The following is a 13,693-nucleotide window of genomic DNA, read 5'->3' as shown; positions in this document are numbered from 1 at the left end:
ACTGCATCTTGGGTACGGTGCTTAAAAGTTATAAATATAAAAAAATGTATTATGATTGCAAATGAGACGCTCTCCACAACAGTCCAAATAACACAGACCTATAGGTCATTGTACGGCCTTCAACTATGAGCAAAACCAATACCACATAGTCAGCTATAAAATGCCCTGAAATGACAAATGTAGAACAATCCAATGAGAAAACTAACGGCATGATCTATGTACACAAATATGAAATAAAAATAAATATGATATACAGCAACAATTACTGAATTACAGGCTACTTAATTAGTCTTCTGTGGTGTACTGATTTGTGCTTTTTTTTGTCTGTTTATATAAAAGTAGCAATGTTTGTTCTTTATTTCTCAAATGAAAATCACTAACACATATTACAATGCAAATCATGAGAGTAATACAGGTTTCATACAGGAAAATATAAGGCAAAAATTTGTCATTTAACTTGCATGACTTGAAAGTTCTATTCGACCAGCACGTGACGTCGGAGGATTTTAGTTCAAACAGTGTCACCAAATCTTCCGTGACGAAATGATTCATATAATAATTTACAAAATGTAAATAAAGACAACAGCAAGACTGGTTCTTTTCATATTTTCAAATTTTGAGCTTTGTGGGTCGAGGTCAATTAAGAATTGCGCCTAGTGAGACGAACATACTTGTAAACGATATTGTCATCATTTGCTATGCATACATCATCCGCCATAAACCAAATATTCCAATGTCAAAATGACACACGTTTATAACCATAAACATAGAAGTAGTAGGATGCGCATGTCCAATCAAGGAATTAAAAATGTTGTTAGAAAACATAATTTTTTATACAAACTACTATCAGAATAAAGAAAGCTGATATTGAAAATGGACATTTCAAAACGTATTTGCACATTGTTCTAATATTTCTGAGGCCGTGTGTCATAAAAACAGTGATTTATAAATGAAAATTAAATTTTATTTTTCAGGACGTTAAATATTCTTGAGTCCGGATTGATACAAATATGGAAGCAAAAACATTGGCCGAAACGGAATTTCTGTTTAGGCTCAATGCTGACAGAAGCTAAGCCTATCAAGTGGACCGACATTCAAATTGCTTTTGGTTTTCTTTGTTGTGGAATAGTTTTAAGTATTATATTTTTATTTATTGAGTATATGAAAAACTGGACGAAGAGGTCAAAATTGACTGGTGGTAATGAAACTAATTTGCAAAATTCAAGCGCTTTATCAATCAACATGATTCACGTTAACCAATATACTTGACATGCGTATATATCCTGCTCTAATTTCTCCTCTTTTTTGATAATGTAAGAGAGCGTTTGTGTATGCGACTTTGATGCATACCATCTGAGTACGGTACTTTAAAGCATAACATTTGTGTTTGGAAATTTGAAGCATGGCATTTGTGTATGGTACTTTAAAACATAATTTTGTATATGGTTCTTTGAGGCATAATATTGGTTTAAAGTACTTTGAAGCATATTAACTATATGTATCAGTGAGGAAAATGTGAAAGCATAAAAATATAGTATATATACCAATACACATAATTAACAGCGCCTGGTGATGTTTCATAGCCTGACTGGTTTCGGTCCAAAAAGGACCTTCATCAGAGGCAGTATTCATCCACTGGATAACTTTGATCCGCCGGTTAACTCTGAACCGTCGGATAAATCTGAACCGCCAGTTAACTCAACCGCCGGTTAAATATGAACCGCCGGTTAAACCTGAAACGCCGGTTTACTCAACCGCCGGTTACCATATCTATATAAATAGAGTGCAAATATTAATCCACCATTCTGCCTCTGATGAAGGTCCTTTTTGAACCGAAACCGGTAAGGCTATGAAACATCACTAGGCGCTGCTAGTTATGTGTATTGGTATATATACTATATTTTTATACTTTGAAGCCTAATATTTGTGTATGGAAATTGGAAATATAACATTTATGTATGGAACTTTGAACATAACAGTTATGTGTGTCACTATGAGGCATAACATTTATGTATGTGACAATGGACGTTTCATTTATGTATTTGACTACAAAACATAATAATTTTGACTGACTATTAACGCTTTGTGACTAAGTAAATTACCATATAAAAAAGAAGATGTGGTACGGTTGTTAATGAAACAACTCTCCACAAGAGACCAAATGACACAGATATTTTACAGCTATGTCTCACCGTACGGTCTTCAACAATGAGCACCGCCCATACCGCATAGTCAGCTACAAAAGTCCCCGAAATCACAAATCAATTCAAACGTGAAAACTATATATGTAACGGCCTAATTAATATATAAAAAAAGAGCGAAAAACAAATATGTTATACAACCACAAACGACAACCACTGAATTACAAACATGTATGAATGGGAATATAATGCATACTTTGGAATATGTGCCTTTTTAGCATTACATTCATATCTGACTATGGGGAGTTATATTAGTGTATGTGATTATGAAGCATGATAATTTGTATGCAACTTTGAAACATGTTATTAGTGTATGTGATTATGAAGCATGACAATTTGTATGCGACTTTGAAACATGTTATTAGTGTATGTTATTATGAAGCGTAACATTTATGTCGTTTTTAAATGAGATTATGAACCTTTACTTTTTGTTTGTGACTGCAAATGTGCGTGTATTTTAATTGCCTTCTTGGTGACTTGATTGTTGATTGTTAAAATTAGTTTTTTTGTTATATTTTTTATTTTTTTTGGTAATAAACTATAAAGAAATACGTAATTTGATTCTGCTGGCGAGATAACCTTGACCGTTGCTTTACACTTGTATCAAGTGTTTTAGATTTGATAATTTTGGTGGGAGACCTTAAACAGAAGGTCGATATAGTTATCAAAGGTACCAGGATTATAATTTAGTACGCCAGACGCGAGTTTCATCTACATAAGACTCATCAGTGACCCTCATATCAAAATATTTATAAAGCTAAACAAGTACAAAGTTGAAGAGCATTGAGGATCCAGATTTTCAAAAAGTTGTGCCAAATACGTCTAAGGTAATCTATGCCTTGGATAAGCAAATCTTTAGTTTTTCAAAAAATTCAAAGTTTTGTAAACAGGAAATTTATAAATATGACCACAACTTAGCACTTGTTTGGCTTTATAAATATTTTGATATGAGCGTCATATCGAAAGATATACCAGGGGGACAATCAAACACATGTGTCATTTTGTCCAAGGGTTTACATCGTTATATGGTAGCATTTTGTTCAAGGTAATGGTTGACTCTCTGAAATTGTTTATTATTATCTTCCCCTCATTTTATTGATAATAAGATCAAATATATTTGATCTTTTTATTTGATTGAGCTAAACTATTGCAATTGATAGTTTATAGTGTGTCATTCCATACTGTGATGTTACAATTTTGTTGCAGGTAAAAGTAAAGGTTTAAGCATGGATTTCTTTGTATCTGTCCTAAGTCAGGTACCTGATGTTCAGTCGTTGTCGTTTGTTGTTATGGTTCACAAATGTTTGTTGTTTTTTGTATACATTATAGTGTTAGTTTTCCCGTTTGAATGGTTTAACACTAGTACATTTTTGCATTTTATATCTTGCTGTTCGGTGTAGGCCGAGGGTCCGTGTTGAAGACCGTACTTTGACCAAAATAGTTATCAAAGGTACCAGGATTATAATTTATTACGCCAGACGCGCGTTTCGTTTACATAAGACTCATCAATGACGCTCATATCAAAACAGCTAAAAAGCCAAACAAGTACAAAGTTGAAGAGCATTGAAGGCCCAAAATTCCCAAAAGTTGTGCCAAATACGGCTAAAGTAATCTACTCCTGGGATAAGAAAATCCTTAGTTTTTCGAAAAATTCAAAGTTATGTAAACAGGAAATTTATAAAAATGACGATATAATTGATAAAAATAGTTTACTTTTACAAATTGTGACTTGAATGGAGACTTATCTCATTGACACTCATACCACATCTTCGTAAGACAAACGGACAAACAATAGTACACAAAATTCAACATAAAATAACGACAAAGCAACACGAGCACCAACAAAAACTGTGGGTGATCTCATGTGCTCTTGGAGGGTAAACAGATCATGTTCTACGTGTGGCACCCACCGTGTTCTTAGTTGTCTTTTTGTGCATCGTGCCAATCTGAAAGAGTCCCGCCATTGTAATCCAAGACAGATTAAGAAAAAAAAGCGATTAAATATAATTGTGAAAATAATATTATGAAGTACAAAAAACAGAGAAATAAAGTAGATAATATGAAAAAAAAAATTGCCAAAGAAAATTTTGAAACAAATTTGGACTGTCTAATATCAAAACAACCTTCAAACTCGAAAACGTATTGGAAATTAATGAAAACGTTAATTAAATCCAAAAGGTTCAGAAACCATACCCCCTCTCTAAAATATTATAAATGATAATGAACTGAATGATACTGTATATGAAGATGAGGAGAAATGTAATTTGTTAAACAAATATTTTAGTATGATTTCAAAACTAGATGAAGTTTTCAGATATCCAAGTAAATATAAAAGAAATAATAGATATTATTCATATATTAGATCCAAACAAAGCATCTGGTCCTCATGTGATCAGTCATAAGATGCTAAAGCTGTGTCCAGAAAAGGTAGCAGTCCCGCTCCATATTATATTTAATAAATCCTTAAGAGAGGGAATATACCCAACTAGCTGGAAGATAGCAAATCTGATACCCATTTTCAAAAAGGGAGATTCATCTTTGCCATCAAATTATAGACCGATATCCTAAATTAGTTGTGTAGGAAAAGTTATGGAAAGAGTTGTGCTTAAGCACTTATACAATCATTTAAAAGCTAATAAATTAATTTATGAGTATCAATCAGACAAAGTTTGGCATGGGGTCTTATATGTAAAATGAAAGCTTATGGTGTAGATGGAAATGTATTGAATTGGTTTCAGGATTATCTACACGACAGACAACAGGGAGTAGTATTAAATAACTCGTCTTCTATCTTCTGTAATGTCTCAGCTGGTGTTCCCCAGGGATCGGCTCTGGGCCCTCTTCTCTTTGTCTTATACATTAATGATATCGCTGATAAGCTTACATCAGTGTGTCGGCTATTTGCTGACGACACATCATTCAATTATTCTGGTAACGACGGAGAACATATTAAATCTGTTATCGATCGCGACTTGAAAGAGCTGGATGTTTGGTCTTCTGAATGGCTTATGTCATTTAACCCAAATATTGAGATTCCAGACCTTAGCTTTTCCTTAAATGGTAAAAATATACCTTTAAGTACGTCTCATAAGCACCTGGGAGTTAATTTTAGTAGTGACGCAAAATGGAACAGTCATGTTGAAAGTATAATTCTAAGTGTAAAGAAACACTTAAATGTTTTACGTAAACTTAAATACCGATTATCTCGAAATAATTTAGAAAAACTATACTTAGTTTTTATTCGACCCATTTTTGAATATGCCACGGAAGTGTGGGATTATTGTGGAATAGGCTACTCACAAAAATTAGAAAATTTGCAATTAGAAGCCGCAAGAATAGTAACAGGTCTACCAATATTTACAAAAACTGAAACTTTATATTCTGAGGTTGGCTGGGAATCTCTTTTTGAAAGAAGAAGGAGAAGAAAATTACAAATGTTTTATAACATGAACCAAAAGCATGCACCAGCATATCTATGTAAGCTTGTACCTCCTTGTGTACAAAGTTCAACCAACTACCCGTTGCTATGGAACGCCACAACTGTCTTATGTGGAACTTTGATATTACTTTATGTTGTTTTATCATTACTTAATAATAGTTTGTCTTTATTTGATATGGTTTTGACATTACGTAATGATGTTTTAATATAACTCAATATGGACTAGTCATTACTTAATGATATTTCTATATTACACGATATGGTTTCGTATTGACTTGATATAGTTTTGTCATTACTCAATATCATGATTTTGTCATTCCTCGATGTGGTTTCACCATTATTTAGTATGGTTGTGTCATAAGTCAATGTGGTTTTACCATTACTTGATGTGTATGTGACTTAACGTAATGCAGTTGTTTCATTACATGATGTGGTTTTGTTATTTCGTAATGATGATTTGTCTATTCTTTATATGGTTTTAACATGACGTAATAATATTTCAAAATTTGACCACTTTACACTACTTGATGTGTTTGTTTCATTATTGGATGTGGTCTTGTCATTCTTTGATGTGGTCCTGTCATTCTTTGATGTGGTTATCCCATTACTTGATGAGGTAAAACCACGTGACCAATTCGGAAAAAGTTGTTCTATTTTTAGATAGATTTCCATATTGTATGTGCCTTGAATGCGTTTGGTCATACATCTAATAAGTGTTCAAATAAAAGTTCGGGTTACTGTTTGAGTTTAACTTTTAGTTAGTTTTCGAATTCAAGTCATACTTATAATTAAAGTTATAGTTAGCATTGAGTTTAGAGTTGGACGTCGAGTTCGAGTCACATTTAAAGGCAGAGTTCTAGTTACAATTTTGAATTTGACTTACTTCTTGAGGTAGAGTTTGAGTAAGATTCGAATTTAAGTCTAATTTTTATTAATTAAGTTTTCGAGTTGAAATTCGAGATATTTTATATGTCTTTTTGAGTTCGTAATTAAATTTTCTATCGCGAAACAAGGGCTTTTGCTCGGGCTTCCGAAAAGACGGCTCCGAGCTATTTGGTATGAAAAAGGGGAACTGCAGACAATAATAAAAAATTAAATCTTAAAAAAATTACAGTATTTCGGACATAATTGGGATATCCCCAAACCCCTTGGTCCTGTTATTTGATCTATAAGTTTTCAAATAGAAGCAGTATTATAATAAATTTGTAAAAAAAAGTCCACGGAACGCTGTATCTCGCCTGATATTGCTGCTTTCAGTGTAAAAGCGTAATATTGATCGGCTGTACATTAATCGGTCAAAAAATATAAAAAAAAAATGTTTTTCTGTAGATGCTTTTTCTTGATATTGAAGAAAAACTTCTATACAAGTTTTAAAACCCTTCATGGAGGTAATAAATTTATCATGTCAAAACAGTTTAATTCGGTTTTATTTTACTAAAACAAAATTGTATGGTTTTCAACAATGAGCAAAACCCATACCCCATAGTAAGCTATAAAAGGTCCCGCCACTTTCGATGACGTTGTTGTGTCTCACTGCCGCTACATTTATGTCGCAGGCTCGACACAAATCAAAACACGTTTTTGTTAAAAAGTGAGACACTTCAAATCAACTCACACCTAAGTCACAGGAAAATCAGGGGGGCTCGGACTAAGCAACAAAGCATCAATACTATAAAATAAGAATTCTCTAAAAAGAAAAAATAATGATCATTTGAACATACATACGAATATCAATCTTTTACTTTTAAACAATTGAATTCTCTAATCTACCTCGCACTAATTAAGAAATAATTCGTGGAAGCCATAGATTGTTGGTAATTTACACATGGCCTGGGCCGTGATATTTGAATTTTATCCTGAGCGTTAGCGAGGGATAAAATTAACGAATATCACGGCCCAGGCCATGTGTAAATTTCCAACAAGCTATGGCTTCCATGAATTATTTCGATTCTAATAGGACAAATACGGTCATTAAAAAACTGAAGCGATGGTAGGTATGCGGTGTGTGTGGCTGTTCTTTTTTTACTCCCGGTTCGATAAAGCTCAAATATTCATAAAATCTGTAGCTTGCATGGATTGTTTAGTGAATAACCGCTAGAAAAAAAAATCTGTTTAATTCTTTAAATTCACAAACCCAACATTTGCCATTTTTAATTTACATGTTTTTCTCGTAAGCTACCGTCAAATCCAAAGTTGACATTTTGTAACTAAGGAGCCGCCATGTTGACTGGCTGAAATCAGTAAATATGCGAAAAATGCAATAGAATAGAAAATAAAACAAAACCTACCTTACAAATCAATTTTAATACAATATTATACGAATTTCGATGGTTCACTTTTCAGAAAACGTTCAACTGTAGCGTTTTCATTTGTATGACGTCATGTTTTGAAATGACTTAAATGCGTCAAAAACATTAAGACTTTCGCGGAATGTTATTTTATTTTTATTTTGTTGATTTCTCCGAGCTCTTGTGCATTACTTCTTTTTATTATGCATCCAAATTAGAATAAGTTATTTTGTCTTTTTAACTGCAATTTAAAAAAAAAAATAATCGGCAAATGGTTTACAAATAGGTTCCAATACATGTGGATTTACGTGGGAAGTATATTGTAACAGCCAATATTATGTATATCTCTGAGTCTGGGCTAAGTATAGATATATGGAGAATTTTATCACGGTGTTGTTAACAAAGCGAAAGAAGCACGTCATATTAGAATTGAAAAATAAACTTTTTGGAATATCTGTTTCACATGTGACGGCGAACATGTTCTACTTGTCGTAACCATAATACCTTCATCTTTTACTCGAATGTGAACTTCCAAATAAAACCAAATCACTCGGTTTGTAATTTCGCAAATATCACGACGGATGCCACCCGTTGAGCAGAGTCTCCTTACCTTTCTGGGGAACCCGAGATCACCCCGATGGATTTAAATTACCAAGTCATACCGATGTATTGCGCACAGCTAATTGAAATGGTTTTTTAGCCACCGTAACTTTGCAGCAACATTTGTCCGTCCGTCCGTCCGTCTTTCCGTCCCATTATGGGTATATAGTTATTTCCGCATAACTCCTCCAACAGTTTGAATCCTATGAAGTTTTCTCTCTTTACTGTCTGTTTGTACATATATTGAAGGTGTGCTGCATGTGGTCAGGGTTTAATTTTTATTAATTTGTGCTCTTCGGGAGAAAGTTGAACTTTGTCATTTTTGGGCAATTTACTAGCATAAGTAGGGAGTTTCCAGATAACTCCTACTACAGATTGAATGCTAGGAATTTATCACTCTGCTAGCTGTTTGTACATGTATTGATGGTGTGCATGTGGTCAGGGTTTTTTCTTTTTATTATTTTTCCTCTTTTGGGAGAAAAATTGAACTTTGTCCCTTTTGGGGTACTCGCGGTTAAATGAGTTGAGTGCGGAGCATCGATTTGTCTAGTTTACATTTTTTTCTCGTGTTGTGCTGTTACACTACTGGTTCAGTTCGATGTTTTCTCACATACATGTTAAACTCCGCCACGTGCACTTTCTTTATGTACCTGACCCAAGTCAGGAGCACGCAGTTCAAATGTTGTCGTTGCATACATATGTGTCATATTTGTTGGTTTTTTTTGTAAAATAGACCGTTAGTTTTTTCGTTTCAATTTTTTCACATACTGCATGATGGCCTTTTGTAGCTGACTATAGGGATATTTGAAGGCCGTACGGTTGCCGATATATGATTTCTTACATCCACTGCATTTTATAAACTCTGGTGGATAGTTGTTTCATTGGCAATCACACCACATCTAATTTTATTTCAACTCATATGTTGCGTTTTGTGTACTGCAACATTGTTTATTTAGTACACATATCCCGGAGCCCTCTTTTCGGAAGCCCGAGCAAAAGCCCTTGTTTCGCGATAGAAATCTTAATTACGAACTCAAAAAGACATATAAAATAGCTCGAATTTCAACTTGAAAATCTAAATGAGACTTAAATTCGAATCCGAACTCTACCTCAAGAAGTGACTGCAGTTCAAAGTTGTAACTCGCAACTCAATGCTAACTAGAACTTTAATTATAAGTATGATTTTCATTCGAAAACTAACTCAAAGTTTAACTTAAACAGCAACCAAACTTTAGTTTGAACACTAATTAGATGGATGGCCAAATGCATTAAAGGCACATACATTATGCAGATACAGCAGGGAAATCTATCGTAAAATAGAACAGGTTTTCCCGAATTAGTCACGTGGTTTTACCTCATCAAGTAATGGGATAACCACATCAAAGAATGACAGGACCACATCAAAGAATGACAAGACCACATCAAATAATGAAACAAACACATCAAGTAGTGTAAAATGGTCAAATTTTGAAACATCATTACGTAATGTTAAAACCATATAAAGAATAGACAAATAATCATTACGAAATAACAAAACCACATCATGTAATGAAACAACTACATTACGTTAAGTCACATACACATCAAGTAATGGTAAAACCACATTGACTTATGACACAACCATACTAAATAATGGTGAAACCACATCGAGTAATGACAAAATCATATTGAGTAATGACAAAACTATATCAAGTCAATACGGAACCATATCGTGTAATATAGAAATATCATTAAGTAATGACTAGTCCATATTGAGTTATATTAAAACATCATTACGTAATGTCAAAACCATATCAAATAAAGACAAACTATTATTAAGTAATGATAAAACAACATAAAGTAATATCAGAGTTCCGCATAAAACAGCTGTGGCGTTCCATACGTTGCGAAATGGTCATGATATTATTGTTCCATTTTGTAGACTTTCCCTTACTACTGAATTGTTTCTTCCCTCTACTATACGTGAATGGAATAAACTTGATCCAAAAATTCGCAGTGTCGACTCTATTTCTAAATTTAAGAAAGAATTAAAAAAAGATGGTCTATTATGTAAAATTGAAACGTTTTATTTGTACGGCCCAAGGAAATTAAATATTATCCTAACGCAATTGCGATGTTCCGCTTCATTCTTAAACAATGACCTATTTAAAGCTAATATTCTAGATGATCCTTCTTGCCATTGTGGGTCCGATATTGAGGATGTCTACCATTACTTCTTCGTTTGCCCAAAATACACATTGTGTAGAAACACCTTATTCCATAACCTTAACTGGCTATCTGAAAACTTTGTTTTAGATACAAAACTATTAATTTGCGGACACTTGGAACTTTCGAACGAACAAAATATTCAAATTTTCAAACATGTTCAAAATTTCATAAAAAGGTCAAACAGATTTCTTATGCCTTGATAGAGCGTTATCATTACTGACACGGAACGTCATCGTTGTCATCAACTCACAAGTCATCGTCACAGAATTATACGACTTTTCAAACTTTCTTTTTCTCTTTTTTCTTTCTCTCCTCTTTGTTCACATATAAAAGCTAGTATTATATTGAATAAACTGTTTGTTTTATATGCATGTCCATTATATTATTCTATTATTGTAACTATATGTTGTATTATGGAGAAGACTTCATACGTATGATTTACTTGTGTTTAATCCATTTTGCTTTAATTCAGCAAATAAAATATTTTTAAACTAAACATTGTAAATTAATTTATTCTGCTTGTTGTTATGTTATGGTGTTACACCGATGTCCTGGGCAAGAGGAGGATTGACCACTCGTCAAAACGCTACCATATTATATAAGTGCTGATCTCAAGTCAGGAGGTTGCCGTTGGTTAGTGTCTTTCATATTTGTTCTTTTTTTCCTTTATTGTTTTGTTTTTGGCTTTTTCATTATATTGTTTACTCATGTCTTTTTTAACTGAATATACGAGATAGCTTTTGCCCACTGAAAGCCGTACGATGACCTATAGTTGTTTAATTCCGCATCATTTAGAATTTGTTGGATGGTTTTCTCATTTGCCATTTGACCACATCCCCTTGTTTTATATGGTAACATAAAGTTCTAGTAGTTCATCTTCAACATATCAACTCTATTTCCATTTTAATCTGTAGCCAAAGAAGAACTCCTTTGTAGGAGTACTCTTGTCTCTGACTAAATAAAGCAGCGTGTTTTGTACGGAATTTAAAAATGATTTTGACTTCATAATAACACTAAACAATTATTTACAATAACTTCAAAAACGTCTTTTTTATAAATTTGTATATAGATAAAAACATGATATTAATCTAGCAATATGTTGTTTTGCATCAGACTTAAATGCTTCTAAGTCTGTCTACAGACTATATTATATGTTATTTCATATCAGTTGAGAATAAGCTTCTCGTATTGGATAAAAAGGGGTCACATGACATTCATTATTCCTCAGTAATAAATTCCAGCGGTCATTAACAGAACAAAACGGACCAGAAAATCGGTCATTAACGAATTTTTACATGATAGTGACCGGTGGGCGTGGCTTCCGTCTGTTAATGACCGTTGGGGCGTGGTTTCTCTGTTAATGACCGGTGGGGCGTGGTTTCTCTGTTTGAAGAGATGTCCCTATAATAAAACATTTTCCAGTTTTCAATATAATAATCATATTTAAGTTGTTGAATTGTTTACCATATGTTTTGGTAAATTCTAAAATTATAGTGAACTTGATGTAGTATTCATATACTGAAAAATTGCACTAAAATGAATGGCATTATTTCTACGACTGGTTTTCCCTCTTTGTCATAGAAATCGTACAACTACTCAAGTTTGCTTTGGACATTTTGAATTTATGAAAATTTTCAAAAACATGGTTTCTCAATGAAGTAAACATAATAGTTCTTGAATAACTGGTCATTATCGTGATATATGGACTGCCCTTAGGACAGTGGTATTGACTGTGACAACGATAATGACCTCGCCTTCGGCTCAGTCATTATCACTATCTTTGTCAATACCACTGTCCTGTGGACATTCCATATATCACGATAACCAGTTATTCAAAGACTATTATATAAGTAATGAATTCCACAACTTTCTTGTTCTAGATAATAATGATTATATATGGTAATTTGTTGGAGAGAATGGCTGTACAAATTTATGTTCTTTTTGTATTTTTTTGTTTGTAACACAATTATTTTACTTTGGTGACTGCTGTAACCGTATTTTGACTATTTGATGCGACTGTTATACAAGAGCGAGGTTTATCTGTACTCCGGGATGGGGTGTCCTTCGCTCAGACTTTTTTTTTAAATGATTAATCAGACTAGACTTCGTGAACTTTGCCACTTCCAGTGTACTCTCTACTTTATTTTTATGTGACAATTCTTTAATTATAAAGATATTTTTCGCTGGAATCTACTGATTATCAAAGTCATATGTCTGTGATTCGCTATGGTGGGGTTGACCAGTGCATCGAAAAAACCGTCGCTCAGTCATTTTAATATTCAAATTACAGTAACACATTGCTTTTGCTGAGGATGACAATCATGACACCTTCAAAGCGACACAGGATTGAGCAAGAACGTATTGACTTCTATTTCAATATTCCACCAAACAGAAAGTAATACTCTATGTAAGTTTATAGACTATTACACTCTCATGACAAAAAAAATCCACATCAATATTAAATACATACGAAAACATGTTTAACACCAAACGCCCCAGCTTATTTTAAAATAACATAGCTGAATATAATGATCCCCAGTTAGTATAAGCTCTATATACATTTTAAGTATAATATACGAACAATTTGATTTGAGGAGACAGTCTTAAATATTGGAGAGAAAAAAAATGACTGATTTTTGCCTTAAACAAACATTTTGGTCGTATCTGGATTGAAAGCAATTATCTTGACCACATTTTTGCTATTAAAAACGAAAATTTCCAACAGATTTATTGAGCATTCAATGAACATGATGAATAAAAACGGGCATATTTTATTTTGTGGCAAGAGTTTGCATGTCTGGCCGGCATATCTGTTTCGCCAAACTGATATATTGAATACTTTTTTCAAGACCAGACTGCAACCTGTCTGCTGGTGTGGCCTTTATGTCTCAATTTGTCGGCCGTCAATCATAACTTCGTTGTCATTTCAGACTCATTATTAGCCTTTGCTTGATTTG

General features: G+C 33.3%; 1 protein-coding gene across 2 annotated transcripts in view; it reads left to right on the top strand.

Moving 5' to 3' along the window:
• The window catches only part of LOC143053907 (glutamate receptor ionotropic, kainate 4-like), a 40,232-nt gene extending 37,546 nt beyond the window's left edge, over positions 1-2,686 (top strand). For both annotated transcript variants that reach the window (XM_076226701.1, XM_076226700.1), the window contains exon 13: positions 975-2,686. In XM_076226701.1, the coding sequence (XP_076082816.1) occupies positions 975-1,269 (295 nt within the window). In that variant the 3' untranslated portion in view covers positions 1,270-2,686. The remainder of the gene's footprint in view (positions 1-974) is intronic.
• Positions 2,687-13,693: the final 11,007 nt, after the last annotated feature.

The sequence above is a fragment of the Mytilus galloprovincialis genome, chromosome 12 (assembly GCF_965363235.1).
Source record: "Mytilus galloprovincialis chromosome 12, xbMytGall1.hap1.1, whole genome shotgun sequence".
NCBI classification, from domain to species: domain Eukaryota; kingdom Metazoa; phylum Mollusca; class Bivalvia; order Mytilida; family Mytilidae; genus Mytilus; species Mytilus galloprovincialis.
The sequence above is the reverse complement of the archived record's forward strand: the minus strand, read 5'-3'. Positions and strand labels throughout refer to the sequence as shown.